Raw genomic sequence first — 21,292 nt, 5'->3', positions numbered from 1 at the left:
CTTGCAAGAAAATGTACATTGAAAGAAACCCCTTATCTATTATTCCACTTGAAAATGGGAACACTTACGTTGATTTTCTACCAAGTCCTAGCAATAGCAGAACTGTTAAAAAAGATGTTTCAATAATAAAGTTCTCCAAGCCATTTACAAGCAATCGAATGAGAGGATTCAACAGTAAGACAATCCTCAGATACTAGGCTTCTTTGAGCTCTTCTTACAGAGACACTAAAGTAAATGTAAGGCACCAAACAGTTTAGATACTATTTAGTACCGACACAAAAACATTGTCACCATATTGTTAATTAAATCACAATTGGACTCTACACAGGTGTGCAACCACAAGAAAATCAGTTATTCTACTCAAATATTAACAGTTATATATTTCCCAAATGCCTTTGATCAACAAACAGAGCAGAACTTTACAAAGCTATTATGCACCAACTAAACTCAATACTCCTGCAGAGAAGCCCAGGCATCTCACCTAACACTGCTCATTTATTAATTTGTCTTCTTAGCTATAAAGTTTCACGTTTTTCCAACATTAGATTACCTAAAAACCAATTATAGCTTCAATCAGCAATCTATTTTAATCTAAGTTATCTGAAAATGATCTTAAAGGAAATGAATTTTCAAATGTCAAAAGATGCAATTTACTAAGCATTAGACTGTTTAGTCTAAACCATTTCCTATAATCCATGATAAAAGACTCAAACTGTAAAAGATAATCACAACCTGTTACAATAACACATTTAATTTTCTATTTTGCTAACCAAAACTGACTAAATCCAGGGACTAAATACACTGAACTGTGGATATTTGCAGGTTATTAACTGTGAAATGTAAAAGGTGCTATAAATAATATGCACCAAAAAAGAGTAGAAAGAAATTGGAAAGAGAGTTAGCTTACTTAGGATTAAGAATATCTGAGACAGATGTATAGAGAAGGCCTGAATTTAAAATGGAGAGAATGCTGTTTGCTAAACTTGAGAAGATTCACTGAGGGATACAAACTGAATCAGAATACAGATGGACCTATGAGAATACAACACGCCTACAAAGGGTGATTTTGGAAGGGCTTAAGTGCACTCAATACAAAACAGAGATACTCATTACAGGATGCAGTGGAAAGGAGGGCAGACAGGAACAGGGCTTAGAAAGTAAAAAAACTGAATTCCTTGTTTCAAAATCTGACGTATCGCTCATGCAATTTATTTAGAAAATCATTTTGCTCTACTGAGTCACTTAAAAGAAATGAAGCAGAATTATATACAGCATTAATTACACACATTAGCCTAATAAGTAGAACATTTCTTTTCCCTTCCTTCCAGCTTCCCTAACAGACACCTTTTTTGTTTCCCCCAGTCTAATTCTGATAACAACTAAACTCCTAACCTACTCTGATATTTGAAACACAGCTCAGCTTACTGCAAAGTTTATCCAGGGCAAGGACCCCAGCACTTTCACCAGGTTCTTAAAGGAGTCAGTGACAACAGCTTTTAAAAAATTTCTTTCAAGACTCCCTATAACCATTGTAACAGAGAAAGTACAAAATAAAACTTGTGCCATTTACTCCCTTCTTTAGTTCTATTCAACTTTGGCTTTTGAACCCTGTGAAAAGTTACAAATATAGGGGAAAGGAAGAAAGCACCTCCTGTGCTTAATGGAGTCCCCATCCCGCAGGGGGCCAACCAGTTATAGAACCTGCTCTGACTTCAGGATTACAGTGAAAGTCGCTCAGTCATGTCCGGCTCTGTGCAACCCCACAGACTGTAGCCTGCCAGGTTCCTCTGTCCATGGAATTCTCCAGACCAGAATACTGGAGTGGGTAGCTGTTCCCTCCTCCAAGGGATAGGACTGCCACTATCCTTGAAGATCCTCAGATAATTTGTGAAGTCCTGGGTATAAAATTTAGAACCTAAACTCTCTCCTGCCCAGAGTCTCAGAACTTTCTTCCTCCTTTAATGTGTCAAACCCAATAGAGTGCCTCATTTTCTAAATTAAAATGTTTAAGAAGCAACATAAAATCTACAAATAATACCATCTTTTAAATTATTATTAAGACATGCAAGTAATTATCTGCTTGTGGAAAAGGGTGATGCAAAACTAGCAATGAGGTGCTAAGATGGGAGAGGGAGGCCTATCCCAGCAATCAAACTGGATCTGTGGTCCTAGGAATTTCCCTTAGGTCTAGGGGATTGGTTTTCCTAATGACAAGGAAGGACCAACACCATACATTTTCACACAAAGCACATTGCTCAACTCTGTTCTTGTTTTTTACAAGTGTTGAATCATTTTTTATTACTATAGTAATCACTGATTATTTATTAGGAACTGTTAATGCTAAAATCTAATTCTGGAAAGTGTAAGGGCTACTATTTTGAAAATAGTAGTTTTCAGATTATTTCATAGATGAGTGGCAAATTTAATTTCATTTTACTTCTGGGGAGGAAGTACCTTTAATTAAAGTGTCAGGTACATGTATACATGTCATATACAGAAACCAACTTCGTAACATATCAAAAACCATCCACTGAGTACCGAAACACTGGGGAATTGAGGCATTAGAAAAGAATAACAGCAAACCCACCTTTGTCTCCTGGGCCTTACAATGCATTTTAAAGGGTAAGAGGGAATCCATAAAGAGAAAAACCAGAAAAGCAGTCATGAATAATGTGAACCATATGTAATATAATGCGTCTCTGATCTCTGAATTTCTGACAGAAAGTCCTGGTCTCTGAAAGTGGTCAGAGATGACTTTCTTCAGGAGGGGTACCTGACCTGGCCCTGGAAAGAAGGAACTTAAACCAAAAAAAAGGGACAACATGGGCAGGGAAGGAAGATGTCCTTCCTATTATACAGTACATGGTGTATGGTGAGTTCAGTGAATAATGTGCAAAGGAGGTTGACTAGAATAATGAAAGGTTCATGTAGAGAAAAGAAAGAGATTAACTGGCGGGTTAACCAGAAAACGGATGATACTGAAGGCCAGGACTGGGGCTCTGTTACAGGACAGTGGTAAGCAACAGAAGAGATCGGCTTGATGTGTGTATATCACAGATAAGAGTTCGGTATGAGATGGGCAAAGTAATGCTTGAGAGCAAGTATTACAAAGGCTACTTTGCAAGGAAGACATTGAAGGAGAGCTAAAATAAGTCCAGGGATGAAACTGTGAGACTAAACTAAAGTAGGTATAGGAGCAACATGAGAAAGCAGAAACTAATGCATCAATGATTCCATAGTTCTAAAGTTCTAAAACTCATATTTAACATTTCTGAATCAGTATGCATTTACAAATCAGTGATGCAGGTATAACTATTATGGCCACTTGCAGAAATAAGAACCAGAGGCACAGGCTCAGTAACTGCCTAAAGTTAGGGAGCTGGTGAAAGGTTGAGGTAAAGTGTGAATCTTTGCAGCCTGATTCAAGCCCTTAACCACTGCCCTATTTGCCCCTATGCATAACCAGTCTATTACCTTTCCCTTACCTGAATGATACCAATCTTTTGGGTCTAGGAAGACTGAAAACATGATGAAATACATATACAATGGAACACTACTCAGTCACTTTTAAAAAATGAAACTTTGCTAATAGCAACAAAATGGATGGACTTGGAGGATAATATGCTTAACTCAAAGAAAGACAAACACTATATGATTTCACCTATATATGGAGTCTAAAAAATAAATGAACATAATAACAAAAAAGAAACAGACTCACTTATACAGAGAACAAACTAGTGGTTACCAATGAGTAAAGGAAAAGGGGATAGGCAAGAAAGAATCAAGGGGATTAAAAAGTACAAATTTATTGTCTATAAAATAAATAAGCTACAAGGATAAATATACTGTACAGCAAGGAGGGAATATAGGCAATATTTTATAGTAACATTAAACGGAATATAATACATAAAAATTTTGAATCCCTATGCTATATACCTAAAACTAATATTGAAAATCAATTATACATCAATAAAAATAAATAAATAAGTACTTCCCTCCCAATCTTAGGTATCATAAGACTCAACACATAAAGTAAAACCTGCTTAAGAACTAACTCCAAGGCCCTCCAGGGAGTCAAGAGATCTTTTATTAACACCTTACAAAATCAAGCACTCTGACAAGCTTCACTGTGAGCCAGCACATAATTTCCTTTTATTAAAATGATGCATGTTTTTCAAGTTTAGATATTGCTAAAGTAATTCTTGTTCCCTTCTCTCTTAATCCTCCATTTCTTTTTAACATTTTTATTTTATCCAGAGTACAATTAACTAACTATACTGCATCAGTTTCAGGTGGACAGCAAAGGGGTTCAGTGATATAAAACACGTATCTATTAGGTTATTGCAGAGTGCTGAGTAGAGACCCCTGCGCTGTAACAGCAGATCCCGGTTTGTTACTATCTTAAATACAGCGGTGTGTACATGTCACTCCCAAACTCCCGGACCCTCGTCACTGCCTTTCATTTTCAGTTAGCAACTCCAATACCCAAATTCACAACACTTAATAAAAGAGAAGGGGGGGAATTTCCAACTAAAAATAAATCAAGAGAGTTAACATACTTAATTGCCCTCCTCCCCTGCGTAGCCAGAAAAATTAGTATAGTTATGAGAGACAAGGGAGTTCAATATTAACTATTCAAAGTTATGCACTACTTGTTTGAAATGGTAATAAACAGCAAGAGAAAGGAGGTAGATTTCAGGTCTTACCTTATAATACACCAAATTCCCTATTACTACTGTGGAAGGAAAAAGTATTAGGAAATGTTTAGAGGAGAAAATAAACTTTCTTAAAAGTATTATCATATCATCTAAACCAAGTCACCCTTAGTTAGCTTAACACAAAACACATTTTGTAATAGATTAAATATCAGTATAACATTTATTCTTCTTGTGGGTACAGGAAAATTATTTTTATGAGTCTGTATGAGACATATGCATTCTGTCTCACATTAAAGTTTTATGTATAATACATGTACAAATTTAAATACACTTCCTTTGGGATTACAATGTTCTCCAATGATAGACAACACAGTATATGTTCATAACCAAGGTTTTGCAGAAACAGTCATCAGCCAGACACTGTTGCAATATTTTTGTCCAGTGATGAAGACAATGACCATGTATTTCAACCTGACAAAGGCTAAGTTTATCAGTTAGCCTCACTTCCTTTCTACAGGGATGAAGAGAGTCCAGTGGTTAAGAAAACCGGCTGGAATCAGGCATGGAATTGAACCTGGTTTTCATATATGCATATGTTATCTTAGGCAAGTTTTATCTAGTTTCTTTGAACCTGTTTGCTCTATTGTAAAATCCCTGCCTCTTAGGTTGATATGAAGATTAATACTAGTAAGAGTTAACATTAAGAGTTGAGTAAATGACACTAAGTACTTTACATAAAAGCTACTTTTCAGTCCCACTATGAGGCAGTAGTATTACTCTCCTCACTTTACAGATGAGGAGGCTAAGGATTTAAGAGAATTAAGTGGGCCCAAATTCATAAAGCTGTTAAGTGGAGGAGCCAGGACTCAAACTCACTTGAACCCTACCTCTTACCTCCTATCAACATGTTGAGTTAAAGACCTCTGCATAGTGCCCGAGTCACAGAAAGCATTCAGTAAAGGTTAGCTGCTGTGATCACTAGGGGAAAGGAATGACAACCCACTCCAGTATTCTTGCCTGAAGAATCCCAAGGACAGAGGAACCTGGTGAGCTACAGTCGATGGGGTCACAAAGAGTCGGACACAACTGAGTGACTTTCACTTCACTCACTGTGATCATCAAAAACTAGGGCCTCACACAAGTCTCTACACATCAGTCATTCAACAAGTTATGACCTTGTTAATAGTTAGTAAAGAAAAAAGCAACAAAAAGTCAGCAAAGAGGTGACAGACTCACCTAGATAGGACGGTGAAGGGGAAGAAAGAGTTTCAGTTAGTAATGAGACATTGGTTTTGTAAGTGTAACTGTACCAAGTTATCAAAATTCTGATGGGAAAGCAATTGTAATAATAAAGTATGTAGGGAAAAGCACTCACATCAAAATCCACCTCAAGGACAGGTAACAAAGTGAGGAAAAGAAAATAAACAGAAAACAGAAACACCACTCCTGCCTGCTTTAATGCCCCCATGTGCAAAAAATTAATTAGACCTTTTTCAAAGCCTAAAGCCTAGAGAAAGAAAAAATGAAGAGATGGAGCCTAAGCAAAAACAACACCCAGTTGTGGATGTGACTGGTGATGGAAGCAAAGTTCAATGCTGTAAAGAGCAATATTGTATAGGAACCTGGAATGTTAGGGCCATGAATCAAGGCAAATTGGAAGTGGTCAAACAGGAGATGCCAAGAGTGAACATCGACATTTTAGGAATCAGCGAACTAAAATGGACTGGAATGGGTTTAACTCAGATGATCATTATATCTACTACTATGGGCAAGATCCCTTTGAAGAAATGGAGTAGCCATCACAGTAAACAAAAGTCCAAAATGCAGTACTTGGATGCAATCTCAGGAACAAGAGAACGGTCTCTTTCCAAGGCAAACCATTCAATATCACAGTAATCCAAGTCTATGCCCCTACCAGTAATGCTGAAGCTGAAGTTAAATGGTTTTATGAAAACCTACAAGACCCTCTAGAACTTACACCCAAAAAAGATGTTCTTTTCATCATAGGGGACAGGAACACAAAAGTAGGAAGTTAAGAAATACCTGGAGTAACAGGAAAATTTGGCCTAGGAGTACATAATGAAAGAAACAGAATGGAGTACAGAAATAGAGGAAAACAATAGAATTGGAAAGACTAGACATCTCTTCAGGAAAATTAGCGATACCAAGGAAATATTTCATGCAAAGATGGCTAACAAACAGAGTTTTGCCAAGAGAACACACTGGTCATAGCAAACACCCTCTTCCAACAACACAAGACTCTACACATGGACATCACCAGATGGTCAATTCCGAAATCAAATTGATTATATATCTTTGCAGCCAAAGATGGAGAAGCTCTATACAGTCAGCAAAAACAAGACCGGGAGCTGACTGTGGCTCAGATCATGAACTCCTTACTGCCAAATTCCAGACTTAAATTGAAGAAAGTAGGGGAAACCACTAGACCATTCAGGTACGACCTAAATCAAATCCCTTGTGATTATACAGTTGAAGTGAGAAATAGATTTAAGGGATTAGATCTGACAGAGTGTTTGATGAACTAAGGATGGGGGTTCCTGACATTGTACAGGAGGCAGTGATCAAGACCGTTCCCAAGAAAAAGAAATGCAAAAAGGCAAAATGGTTGTATGACGAGGCCTTACAGATAGCTGAGAAGAGAAGTGAAAGGCAAAGGAGAAAAGAAAAGATATACCCATTTGAATGCAGAGTTCCAAAAAACAATAGAAGAGAGATAAGAAAGCCTTCCTCAGTGATCAATGCAAAGAAATAGAGGAAAACAATAGAATGGAAAAGACTAGAGGTCTCTTCAAGAAAATCAGAGGTATGAAGAGAACATTTCATGCAAAGATGGGCTCAATAAAGGACAGAAATGGTATGGACCTAACAGAAGCAGAACATGTTAAGAGGTGGCAAGAATACCCAGAAGAACTATACAAAAAAGATCTTCATGGCCCAGATAATCACAATGGTGTGATCACTCACTGAGAGCCAGACATCCTGAAGTGTGAAGTCAAGTGGGCCTTAGGAAGCATCACTACGAACAAAGCTAGTGGAGGTGATGGAATTCCAGTTGAGCTATTTCAAATCCTCAAAGATGATGCTGTCAAAGTGTTGCACTCAAGATTTCGAAATTTTGAAAACTCAGCAGTGGCCACAGAACTGGAAAAGGTGAGTTTTCATTCCAATCCCAAAGAAAGGCAAAACCAAAGAATGTTCAAACTACCACACAATTGCACTCATCTCACACGCTAGCAAATACTCAAAATTCTCCAAGCCAGGCTTCACGGTACGTGAACCGTGAACTTCCAGATGTTCAAGTTGGATTTAGAAAAGGCAGAGGAACCAGAGATCAAATTGCCAACATCTGCTGGATCATCGAAAAAGCAAGAGAGCTCCAGAAAAACATCTACTTCTGCTTATTGACTATGCCAAAGCCTTTGACTGTGTGGATCACAACAAACTGTGGAAAATTCTGAAAGAGATGGGAATACCAGACCACCTGTCCTGCCTCCTGAGAGATCTATATGCAGGTCAAGAAGCACCAGTTAGAACTGGGTATGGAACAACAGACTGGTTCCAAATTGGGAAAGGAGTACATCAAGGCTGTATATTTTCTCTCTGTTTATTTAACTTAAATGCAGAGTACATCATGAGAAATGCTGGGCTGGATGAAGCACAAGCTGGAATCAAGATTGCTGGGAGAAGTATCAATAACCTCAGATATGCAGATGACACCACTCTTATGGCAGAAAGTGGAGAAGAATTAAAGAGTCTCTTGACGAAAGAGTGAAAGAAGAGAGCGAAAAGCTAGCTTAAAACTCAACATTCAGAAAACTAAGATCATGGCATCCAGTCCCATTACTTGATGGCAAATAGATGGGGAAACAATGGAAACAGTGACAGACTATTTTGTGGGGCTCCAAATCACTGCAGATGGTGACTGCAGCCTTGAAATAAAAAGACGCTTGCTCCTTGGAAGAAAAGTTATGACCAACCTAGACAGCACATTAAAAAAGCAGAGACATTATTGCCAACAAAGGTCCATCTCGTCAAAGCTATTGTTTTTCCAGTAGTCATGCATGGATGTGAGAGTTGGACTATAAAGAAAGCTGACCGCCGAAGAATTGATGCTTTTGAAACGTGGTGTTGGAGAAGACTCTTGAGAATAAAAGAAATCATCTCTGAATATTCACTGGATGCTGAATATTCATTCAGTTTCACTGATGCTGAAGCTGAAACTCCAACACTTTGGACTTTGGCCACCTGATGTGAAGAAATGACTCATCTGAAAAGATCCTGATGCTGCGAAGATTGAAGGTAGGAGGAGAAGGGGATGACAGAGGATGAGATGGTTGCATGGCATCCCTGGCTCAACTGGACACGTGTTTGAGTAAACTCCGGGAATTGATGATGGACAGGGAGGCCTGGCGTGCTGCAGTTCATGGAGTCACAAAGAGTCAGACACTACTGAGCAACTGAACTGAACTCTACTGAAAGAAACTCTTAGCATCATTAAAAGTGTATGTCTTAGTCACCTTGCTGCAGAGAAACCCAAACCTGGAGACAAGTACATAAAACAAGTGGCCCAGGTTCCAACTCTTGCCACACTGTGCTTGTAAACTGCCCTGGATCCTTAAGGAAAAGAACAATGTATTTTCATTTTCCAAACATGAAATTAAGGCCCAGAGTAAGTGACAGCATAAGGTCAAACCACTAGTATCAGAACTGAGACAAAAACACAGATTCTCCTGAGCCATGTTCAGTAAATTTTCTTTCCACTAAGCACTAATTAAGATAGCGCAGTGAGACATTCCTTTAAAAGTATACCCTGCCTCAACTAATTCTTAGCAGCAGCAAGACCTGGTGACCAATTTTAATTAAAACATTTTTCCTGAGGAAAATGACCATTTCTGCTTATCACTGTATTCTCCCTGTGCCTATATTATATGAATGCACGAATACTGGTTGAATAAACTGTCTCAAACCATGACCCTCACTATAACCTTAAAAGCTACAATAAAACCCCAAATCATTAAATGAATTTCATTTATCCTTAAGACCATTCTCTAAAAATGTCTAGCCCATAAGGCTTATATTTCTTTCACAGCCTATTACACAAAAGCTTCACTATAGTTTGAAGTTATATATTATATCAAATTATAACTAAAATTTAAAATTCAAGGACAAAGATAAAGGCAGTTCCCCATATTTAGGAAAAAGAACTCACAAAATTTTCTACCCTTTTGCTGAATGAATCCTTCTCTGCCCCACACAGTTTTAAGGACTTAGACACTCTGTGTTAAGTCTAGTTGGTATTAACAGTCTCCTATAAGAAGCTTGAAAAGCCAAATGAACTTCACCACCTATACCAAAAAGCAATCAGCACCAAGAACAACTGTTTAGTCTTGACTGCCTTTTACCCTTAAAACTTAATTTTTCTCCTATGATAGCTAAGGAAACTGGGCAGCTTCAATGGGAGCAAATGCAGGCCTATTAATGAGTAATAAAAAGAGCCATAGGGAAATTTCCCATTACAAAAAAGATAAGCACACACAAATCTAACCATCAATGGAAAGCCACCCTGCACTTTCAAGTACCACTTCCAACAATGTCCTAGTCAATAAAAAGCCAAATAAAGCAGCAATGGAGAACAGTAAGACTAAAGTTAAATGTGAAGATCTGGGGAATGGCGATTGCTAATTCAACTATAACAACTGTTATGTTTGACAAATCAAACCTCCCACTCACCTTTTCCCTTCAATGTGCACGCACACACACACACACACACACACACACACACCCTTGTACTCACATTACAAAAGTATTATATTTGTCCAAGCTGGCCTTGTTTTTGCAAGGAGGAAGCATGTCTGTGAAATATCTGGTGGGCCAGGCATCATGTGATGTCAAACAGCAAGCAGAGAAACCACCACATAAATTATTTATTGGGAAGGCTGCCATCCTGCCACCAGCCTCCATTTTTGTTTACAGAAACACTAACACAGAAGCACATGTTCAACTTTTTTCCCATACCTATCTTTTTTTTTTCCAGTTATATGAAAAATGGCCAGAAGTTTGTTGGGGCATAGGATTGAAGAAAATGATAAATATCTAAGTGATTATTTTAACAACTTCCAGCTTTTAAGTCTTTCATCATAATTTTCAGGAATCCCACAAAATTCATTTAGCTTCATTATCCCATTACTGTGTTTTACAGTAAAGAGCAGTTTGCACTGTTTATGTAACTATCCAGGTGGAATGGCTCTCTCTCCACTGCAACTGAGGGCACGTGTCCCTCCCCAGCCTGCTTCTCCTACTTATACCTAATCACGGGTCATGGCTACCAGCCCAAAGACCAGCATCCTAGGGCTCCTAAAAGACTGTCATTTCTCTAGTGACATATTAGAGATATATATAACAGATACATAACAAGTATACAGCAAGTATAACAGATATTCCTTGACTTGCATTGGGGTCACTGCCCAATAAACGTGTCATAAGTTGAAAATTCTCTAAGTCAGAACTGCATTCAGTATACCTCACCCACTGAACAGTATAGCTTAGCCTAGCCTACCTTAAGTATGCTCAGAACACTCACGTTACCTTATACTTGGGCAAAACTCATCTAAAACAAAGTCTATTTTACAATAAAATGTTGAATATCTCAAGTACTTGATTTTAATACTGTACCGAAGTGCCAACAGAAAGGCTGTGTGAGCAGAGAACGGTTGTTTACCCTTGTGATCGCACGGCTGACTGGGAGTGACAACTCGCTGCCCAGAGTTACAAACGAGTACGGTACCCAGGAGAGGAAGTCCAGCTCCTACTGAATGGGCATCTCACTTATATCATCTTAAAGCTGAATGACCTTAAGTCAGGGACTGTCTGTAGTTGGGATTTTAGCAGTGCTCCAGAGTTTTATAGCTAATCTTAGTTTTCCTGGGAAAATCAGTAAAGTCATAAATGGGAGGAGGGATATGATAAGTAAACAATCTTCATAGAGCTCCTTGACCTTCTGCTGAACAACTCAAGTCAGGAGTTGTTTATAGACAAGTCATTTTAAACACAAAGGAAAACAGTGATTGGGTGCTCTTGTCTAACATAAACCCATCCTGGCATCCTAGGCAACCTGCTTCTAAAACATAACATGAGGACTATGCCCTACACTATGCCTATCAGGATTAATTTGAAATAAAACAAATACATTACCTTAAAAGCTCACTACTGAACCAACTAGATTTTAAAATACTGACGTCACCCTCCCATTCTCAGGAGTGGAGACTGACATCACGCAATGTCATCACGCAAAAAAGGCAGAAAAGGCATATGCAGAAACATGCAGAAAAAGCATATGTTTGAATGAGGACAAATCAAAGTTGAATCTGAGTTTAGTCACTCCTTAGCTGGTTAAAGTTGGCCAAATCAACTTCTCCTTCAGTAAAATAGGTATAAAACATCACCTGCCTCAAAAAATCGTATGGAGGATGAAGATAGGTAATGTGAAATACCCAACACCTAAAATAGTGCCAAAAAATATTTACATTCCTTCGAAACAACACTTTCTGGATGCCAAACACTTTGTTAGGTACTTTTTATAATGCCTTAAATCTTCAGAAATCCTAAGTATTTCCCCCATTTCTCTGTTTTAAAGAGGTTAAATAACTAAACAGGTCACAGGAACGATGAGCACTCATTTAAAGCCACATCTTTCTGACCCCAAACACAAGGTAGTCTCTGTCTACTGTGTGCCTTACATGGCTACTTTTGAAAACACAGGCTTCTCTCAGTGGTTTCAACTGAAAAAGTTAGAATTGAGCAATTCTATAAACATAATAAATTCCAAAGTGAGCAGTGATTTTTAGATTTTAATCAACTCTATCATCATAGTTAAGGTTTACTATCTAAACGACCACAATGATTTCAATAGTTGTCCTTATACTGAAACTTTATTTCAAGTCATCAAAGAGTAAACCATACTAGGACTTATAACACAATACTCAACTTTTAACCAACCAACAACCAAGGCCACTGTTGAAACCATTCCAAGAGGTCCTGATGGCACTTGATTCATTCAGGGATTGAGTGCTTGCTATATAAATAGCACTACTTACAGTAAATCCTTGTTAAAGTTCAAGACAAGCCTACCATGTAATAAATTTCACATTTCATCTGTACTGAAGATTAAAGGCCTAAGTAGTATACAATCTATAATTCCTAATTCATCTAAAAATAACTTCATTAGTATTGTATAAATTGTACCTCCTCACAAACTAGTCAGTTGACCAAATTTGTGAACTATTAACAAAAACTTTTGGCAGAAAATGTAAGGTTTAGTAATACTTCAATACTCCACAAGACAGATATAGAAGTACTTCTTATAAGCCCACATAAAGCAAGAATATATTCCCCAAACTAAACTCCAAAAGAGGTTATGTCCTAAGTTTACAAAGTAGATACTTTATAATTGTGATATTAAGGCTCTTTTTGAAGAATACCTTTCAGTCTTTCTCTCCAAAACTGCAAATATGCCTATGCATATAAAACTCTGCACACTGCTTAAGGTATTCCATAAAGTCTATCAATAGCTCCTCTCAATTCATAAGAAATTCACCAACCCCAAATAACCACTCCTTATTTAGGAGGTTATGTTTTTATAAACAGATTTTTCTCCTAGTTTATAAATAGCAGGGTTCCTTGAGAAATTTACATTTATCAGCTTAAAAATTTTATTTACTTACAACTTTATATTAAAATGACACTTCTTCCAAATCTCTTAAAAAAACTGGTGTCTTTTGTCCACTATTATTAAGAGTGCTCACAAGATGTGTGGCCCTGAACTAGGGGTGGCAAAGAAGAGAATTCCAAGATACTGTCAAGGCCAGTGACCTTGAGAAGTTTACAATCTCACTGTACAGTTTGTTCTATTAAAAAAATAAATAAACCTCTCCAACAATTTACTGACATTTTGCACACAAACTGGTGTGGTCTTTAAATTGAAACTTTTAAATATATTGGAAAAGGAAGACTGTGGAATAAAGAACTGGAAAATAGATTCAGAGAAATTACAAAAGGAAAAAACATGACCAAAGGATCATGCAACGCATACCTAAGAGTATGTTTGATTCACCACATATTAACTAGCTTTAAAAAAAACTATGGTTAATTCCATACAATTGTGAGACTGAGAATGAAAAATAAATTTAGACATAATTACTAACTCAACAGAACTGATAACAAAACATGACACAACTTCTACAAAGATTTTACCTAAAAGAATGTTACTGCAAGCTATTCAATCAGCAAAAAGTTCAAGCAGATGGGGTAGAAAAAATATATGGCAGTTACGCTATACACTCCCACTGTCACTCATGGTAGGCATCACTGATCAATCATGCAACCCTTTCCTCCTACTGAGCCTAATTTCTTCCAAAATAGCCTTCCAGTAGGAATCAGGGTGGGCATTATAATTGAACCTATCTGTTGTCCTTCCCGGATACCTATTTTTCAAATACTGTTCAGTCAACTATGTGAAGAACCCAGAATTTATGTATTTAATGTTCAATGAACTTAAACTCCATTTATTGAGTTGCTCCCCCTCCCCCAAAATAACTCTACAAAAAAATTAAATATCCTGTTAAAGAGAATAAAACATATGGTCAATATAACCTTAATTAGGAAGAATAATCTTTCTTAAAAAACGTACATGAGTTCTAGAAAACTGTTTCTCAGCAGTCCTCATTTTTGACCCAACTTGAATGGAAAAAAAAAAACCAAACCACAATTACCTTTTCTGAGTATCAGAAAAATTAAAACCAAACATATCTTCAAAATTTAGGGATTAAAAAACAGAAAGGTAAAAAGAAAAAAAAAAGTAATATATACCTGTAAAACAAATAAGCGAAAGCAGCACTTTGTCCCTGCAGTTTAAAAGAAACACAGGTCACTATGAAAACTCTAAAGAGAACATGACTATTTAAGATTTGTCACTTCCTTCCAAAAAGGATTTAAGGTATTAATAAAACAAAGACTCCAGAAGTGAGATGATAAAAAGGGAAATAACAGATCGCTAGAACTATAGGATCACATCATGATGGGTGATGTTTAGCATCACGTAATCTAACAGGAGAAGTGAAAAGCTGGAGTCACCAGGTTTTAAGAAAGCACTGTGGGGTAAGTGAGGAAGAATTATTTCCTAAATCCCAAATAGAGAATATTCTACGAAGAAATTAGGAGGTTCCTGCTTCCTGGCACATATTACAAGATTCCAGTAGTATGTAAACACATGCAAAGAATATAAACAGGACAAAAGGAGGCATTTCCCCAACCCAAGTCCAACCTCAAGTGGTACTAATACTAAAAATAATTGCTTTGAGAACGAGAATACTTTTTTAAGTAGTTTTCCGGCAGAAGCTCCTAAGTACGCATGACCTCCAATTATACATCCTACACATCGTAGAACTCTCTACGTATAACCATTCAGAACTTTTCCCATTGTTTCCTGGAATTTCAAGGATTCGTTTGAAAATAAGCGCCTGCACTACTTTTACTCAAGTCCAAAAGTATAATAAACAATCCTGCCCAAGACCTTTTTCCTCCCTAAAACGAGTGAAACATGAGCCCTCCTTAAAGGCTTGAGATATTCCTAAGGTATGTAGAAAAGTCTGTTGGCATCCAACTGTCAATAGGGGCTTTTTATTTGGACAGCCCACTCATCTGGAGGAAAATGATTTAAAATTTGCCAAAGTTGCCAAACTACATTTGGAGACAAAAAACGGACCAATTTTACTTCATAAGACAAATCATTTTCAATAAACGAACAGGACACCAGGAAAGTAAGTTTAATGATCCGGGCAATTATTGCTGGAAAGAACTTCAGGGACAAAGAGAATCACTCATTTAGCTTATATTTATGGGACATCTTTCCTCTGAGTGGCTTTAATCTCATTACCATTACTTAGTAGTAAACAGAGCACTTTATAGAACTTACATGATTAAGTAGGAGGCTGAAATTTAAAGGTTTATCCAAGTTCCTTCAGAGGTCAAATTAAGGAAAGCCAGGGTTTTTCCCACCTCTGAGAGGAATGAATGGGGAGAACGGTCAGGAACCCCTCCTTTCCCCTTGTTTACCTAGGAAAACAAGTGTCCCAAATGCGCACAACCTAGACCGAGGTTCGTCTCCGGCAGCGTGGAGGAGCCAAAAGCGATGCGCGGAGCCTGGACCGGGTCCTTACCTCCTGGATGCGCTTCCTGGCCCGCTGGAGCACTTCTTCGTAGCCCTTCTGCCGCAGCTCGCTCAGGCTTTCGTAATACTCCTCCGGGTCGTCGGTCTCGGTGAACAGCACCTGGGACAGGATCTTCCAGCCGCAGGTGTCCAGGCCGTGGCCCAGGTAAACCTGGAGCTGGTAACACAGCGTGTCGATCTCCTGCTCGGTCATCTCCGGGGCGCCCCCGAAGAGCACCGTCCACATGCCCGACGGCTCCTCCGGAAACACCGGCAGGCACTGCTCCAGCTGCGAGTTCACGGAGCACAGCTGCTGGTGCACGGCGCGCAGATCCTGGAAGGAGAAGAGCCCGGCCCAGCTGCACTCCTCGGCCGGGGACTCCAGTTCGGCGGCCGGCGGCGGCTGCTCCGCGGCCGAGAGCGCTACCGCCGCCGGGTCCGCCTCATCTTCCCTGACCATTTCCAGCACCTCGATCTCCTCGGTGACCGTCCCGCAGGCGCTCACTACCCGCACCGACGACATCGGGGCCTCCTTGGTCGCCGGCGAGGCTGCCGTAGGGGCGGACCCCGCCACATCTCTGCCTCCGGATGCTCTCCGGACCGGGCTGGGGTTGGCCCGCACTGGGCTCCGGAGAGGACTTTCCGCCCCCTTACCGGCCGGACTCCACAGCGGCGGGTCCCCTCGAAGGCTGCACGCGCTCCGCGGAGAGCTGCCCTCCGGCCAGGCTGGGCGCCTCCGGGACCCGGGGCTCCTGCCCAGTGTCGCGGAGGCAGTGGCCTCCGGGCGACCCTTGCCCGCCGGGCTGCCCGGCCCGCGAGTCCCGTCGGATGCGAGCGAGCCTGATTCGGCGCCGCCTCGCGCCCCCGCCTGCTCCCGGGTGCCGCTCCTCTGCCTCTGGGCCGTCCTGTTGTGGCAGGTTATGGCAAACTTGCCCTCAATCTCGTTCCAGGCTACGATGAAGACGAACTTGTGCTTCTCGCGCTCGTCGAATACGTGGGGCCGCACGGCCACCCAGTCCGACTCGACCGTCTCCTCCAGCGCGAACGACATGGTGGCTCCGGCGCCAGGCCGCGGGGAAGGCGCCGCTGGCCCTGCCCGCGCGAGCACTCGCCGGCTGGCTGCGCCGCGCCCCCCACTCACCCTCGCCGGGCGCCTTCAGCCATCTTAGCGCGCCGGCCGGCTCTCCCCGCTCGCTCGCCCGTCTCTCCGTGCCCGGACTCGTCGCGCTCCTTTGTGGCGCGGCTCGCGGGAAAGACAATGCGCGTCCCCGGAGCAGGTAGTTCACATGGTCACGTGCGGCGGGTCTGTTTACAAGCCCCGCGCCCGCCCGGGCCGCCCCCCGAGCGAGGCCGCCGGGCTGAGTCTGCGGCGCTCCGGAGGTGAGGCGCGGGTGGCACGGGGCTGGGCGGGCAGGCGGGTGGGTGGTCGGGGCCCTGGGCTTGCGAGCCTCCGCCGCTCGCCCTGGCGGATCTCCGCGCCCCTCCTCCTCTTCTTCCCGACAGCCTGGAGCCGGCCTGACGAAGGGACGCGTCTCCGGAGCGTGGAGCCTCAGTATCGCCACAATGTTGCCATTCGGCTGCTGACGTAGCGGCTCCACGAGGGACGTAAACACGGGCACGTGCCGCACGCTGGTGACGCGGCGGCGGCGGCGCGCACACCTCGCTCGCGCGCGTCGGCCCCGCCCCTCCGCGTCTCCCGCCCCCGCCCGCTCGCGGCCGCGCGCGCGAGTCTTCCCTTCCTCAGGCTCGGGTCCGGAGCCGAGGCGCCGCGCAGTGAGCGTGGCAGGTGTGACCTGCGGGACAGGTGGTCTCCAAACCCAGGGGGAGAAGGACAAAGGCGAAGGAGCTGAGCATTTTTGAACTCCAGTCATTCAGAGGGACCCTCAAGTGTACATTTTCTTCCATTTCGGAGGGATAACTCCCATATTCAGAAAGAAGTACGCCGTAACGTTACGTGAGCTGTCGGCTAAACTTTGTCGGGATCCCCTAGACTGTTGGGTTCTCCCCTTCACACCTTGTGATACACTGTCAGATACAAAGGGAAGGTGTCTGAAGACAACCCAGTAGAACTCCAGAACAAAATAAATGAAAATTCACTCATGTCCTACCGGTGTGTTTACATCTCCGTTCATCAGTGTTTTATTGCTTCTGGCTTCATCATTGTGTATTGTTCTGTGAACCTCGTTTTGAGGTCACCAACTTGAGCCCTTTTGAAATTGTATTCAATTATCAAGAGTTCCCAGAATCCACAGACCCCCCCCCCAAAAAAAAATCACGTAAATCTGAAGAATCACGCTATTCATACTGAGCTATGATGAAACACATTCTTTTTTTTTTTTTTAACATACAGAGTAATGTTTTTTTTTCAGCGATAAGCTAAAGGTCCATGTCAAGATGTTTCTTTCTTTTGTATGCTTAATGTGTTTTATTAGCAAGCAAAGCCCTATAAAGGATGGCATCATCTAGTCCTCAGACTCAGATTGATCTTCATCTTGACTAATCTGGAAGTAACGAAGCTCATAAGTCTCCTTGTCAGATGCAACCACACGAAGCCAATCACGAAGATTGTTCTTTTTAAGATATTTCTTGGTAAGGTACTTCAAATACCTTTTAGAGAACTGTTTCTCAGAAACGACTATGATTTTATTCTTGAAGCGTTCAATGTGAACGACGTTCCCAAGATTTCCAGTTTTTCCATTCACTTTAACCTTCTCCCGCAGAAACTGTTCAAAATTTCCAGAATCAAAAATTCCATCTTCTACTGGATGAGTAAGATCCAAATTAAACTTCCAGGTTGACTTCTTAGGCTTCTTGTCTTTCTTCGGCGCCATCTTGAAGGCGTGCCGCGCGATGAGAGAAACACATTCTTAAAATTGCCTCATTGGTCATATAATCTAGTTTAAATTATTCACATACTCCTTCCTACTATCCAATTCGTATTGCAGGTATTCTGCATTCACAGTAAAGCACAATGGGAATTATTTGTTACTTTTATCCATATTTCTAAAATATATGCGAGACCGTTTGAATTAACCTTACATTGTTAGCCATACTTACTTCAGTATTGTCCGACGTCTGAAGACATCCCAAGAGCTTTAGCCCTGTCAGCCAATTGGACATTTTAGACCTATAGATCTGCTCTGACCATAGAAAAGGGGAAGGATGAGCTAAAATTGAAAAGGGCTGGTTTCTGAACCTTTTTACAGTTCTATATATAAACCATATGTTTTCAAAGCTTGTAACTCAATTTATGGTAATTCTCAAATGCAAATCAGAAATACACCTTTTGAAAGGCAGTAAGAAAGAGAGTAAATCCATTTCAAATCTGTATCACCAGCTAAGCAAACAATAGCACATTGTAGAAAATTTTCCTCTTTTCTGCAGAAAAGTTACTACTAACAGTTTTTCTGATAAAAAATGAGAGAATCATACATTATAGATAAGTATGAATGAACTTCAAAAGAGTATGTTTATGGGAAGTATTTTTATTTACATGTATATTAACATTGCAATATTTATCCACATTATGTCTTATCACAATAGAGCTAGAGAAAATTGGTTTGTGGTCACACAGGTGTTACTGTTTCTCCACACACAATACTCTAGCTACTGTGTTTTTTCAGAAGAGTCGTTTCAATGTTTCTCATTTTGTCTTAGTAATTGTTATGCTACAAATAAACAGAAACAAACAGAAATCCCCATGGCACATTACTGTGGTACTTTACAATTCTTTGTTTAGGTCTGTATATGATTTTAAGATCTCTGAGTGTATAAATACTCTCTGGGAATAAGTAAAGTTACAGAAGGCCGCATTTTGACCTTGGTGGGTAACCCCTGGAGCCTGGGTTGTGATTCTTCCTCTGAGACCTGCGGAAAGTTTCACACTGTATCTTCTACTACTAAAACCTTCAGTCCCACAGGGTGTGCTGGAGTCTTTGTTCTAAGCCTCAGTGCTGCTTGTTCTGCAGTGAGGCCTTCTGGAGAGCCAGTCTCTACTCTGAGCCCAAATAAAAATTTGGGGGTGGCTCAGACAGTAAAGAATCTGCCTGCAATGCAGGAGACTCAAGTTCAATCCCTGGGTTGGGAAGATCCCCTGGAGAAGGGAATGGCAACCCACTCCAGTATTCTTGCCTGGAGGATCCCATGGACAGAGAAGCCTGGTGGGTTACAGTCCTAGGGGTCTCGAAGAGTTGGACATGACTGAGCGACTAACACTATTACACTGTATCATCTGATACATGAGCTGTAGCAGCTTTCCTAGGTGTGGAATGTGTTGTGTCCAAAGCCCAAGTCATTGTGTTTCTTTTCTTGTAGTAGTGGCTGCATCGTGCACAAATATGTCCTTTGCTTTAATTGGAATGTCCTGACATACCTGACCATGGGATGTGCAGAAACTTTACTGACTTGACCAGGGCCTGAATTTTTGTAGAGTTTGTCTCCCTCCCTCTGAAATGCATGTCTTACCAAGGTTGCCAGCATGCCAGCACCCTATCCTGCCAGATCATCATGATGTCATCAATGTAATGTATCTAAATGATATTCTGCACTCTGTCCAGGTAGTCGAGATGTCTATAGATTGTGACAGATGGTGGGAGAGTTAATGTGGCCCTGGAGCAGAGTATTTCTGATCTTTTTTGCCTGGCTGGAATAGGAAAGCACACATTCACCAAATCAATGGCTGCACATTGAGATGTTGTTGTTCAGTCTCGTGTCTGACTCTTTGCTACCCCATGGACTGCAGCACCCCAGGCTTCCCTGTCCTTCACTATTTCCCAGAGTTTGCTCAAACTCATATCCATTGAGTCAGTGATGTCATCCAACCATCTCATCCTCTGCTGTCCCCGTCTCCTCCTGCGTTTGGTCTTTCCCAGCATCAGGGTCTTTTCCAGTGAGTTGGCTCTTTGCAACAGGTAGCCAGAGTATTAGAGCTTCAGCTTCAGCATCAGTCCTTCCAATGAATATTTAGGGTTGATTTCTTTTTGGATTGACTAGTTTGATCTCCTTGCTGTCCAAGGGGTCTCAAGAGTCTTCTCCAACACCACAGTTTGAAGGCATATTGAGTACCAGAGACCATATTATCTGCTCTAGCAAAGAGACTACACCTAGCTGGGGAACTGCGATCAGGGCTATAGTTTGGTTGAGTTAGCAGTAGTCTTCAGAATCCATCTGGTTTCTGTAAGGACCAGACCAGCAAATTAACAGAGATATTCTAGGGACTGCCGTGACTACATCTTTAACAGTGGCACTAATCTCTACTATCCCCCTCCAGGGTTATGCTGCTTCTGCTTCACTATCTTGGTGGGGGATGAGCCATTTCAGAAACTCCCACTTGACCTTCCCTACTATGATAGCCCCCATCAACAAGCTCAGTGTATGGGTTATTCCAACTGCCACATACCTCAATCCCAAG

General features: G+C 41.1%; 2 protein-coding genes across 2 annotated transcripts in view; both read right to left on the bottom strand.

The window, feature by feature from the left end:
• The window catches only part of JMY (junction mediating and regulatory protein, p53 cofactor), a 68,062-nt gene extending 50,994 nt beyond the window's left edge, over positions 1 to 17,068 (bottom strand). Inside the window, exon 1 of the mRNA XM_065940124.1 lies at positions 15,893 to 17,068. Coding sequence (XP_065796196.1) covers positions 15,893 to 16,933 — 1,041 coding nt within the window. The 5' untranslated portion in view covers positions 16,934 to 17,068. The remainder of the gene's footprint in view (positions 1 to 15,892) is intronic.
• Positions 17,069 to 18,244: 1,176 nt separating this feature from the next.
• On the bottom strand, positions 18,245 to 18,737 carry LOC136172075 (ribosomal protein eL22-like). The gene has a single exon (XM_065941190.1). The coding sequence runs from the start codon at positions 18,711 to 18,713 to the stop codon at positions 18,345 to 18,347; it is 369 nt and encodes a 122-aa protein (XP_065797262.1). The 5' UTR covers positions 18,714 to 18,737; the 3' UTR covers positions 18,245 to 18,344.
• Between the last annotated feature and the right edge of the window lie 2,555 nt (positions 18,738 to 21,292).

The sequence above is a fragment of the Muntiacus reevesi genome, chromosome 7 (assembly GCF_963930625.1).
Source record: "Muntiacus reevesi chromosome 7, mMunRee1.1, whole genome shotgun sequence".
Taxonomy (NCBI): Eukaryota; Metazoa; Chordata; class Mammalia; order Artiodactyla; family Cervidae; genus Muntiacus; species Muntiacus reevesi.
This window is presented reverse-complemented; position numbering and strand designations above follow the sequence as displayed.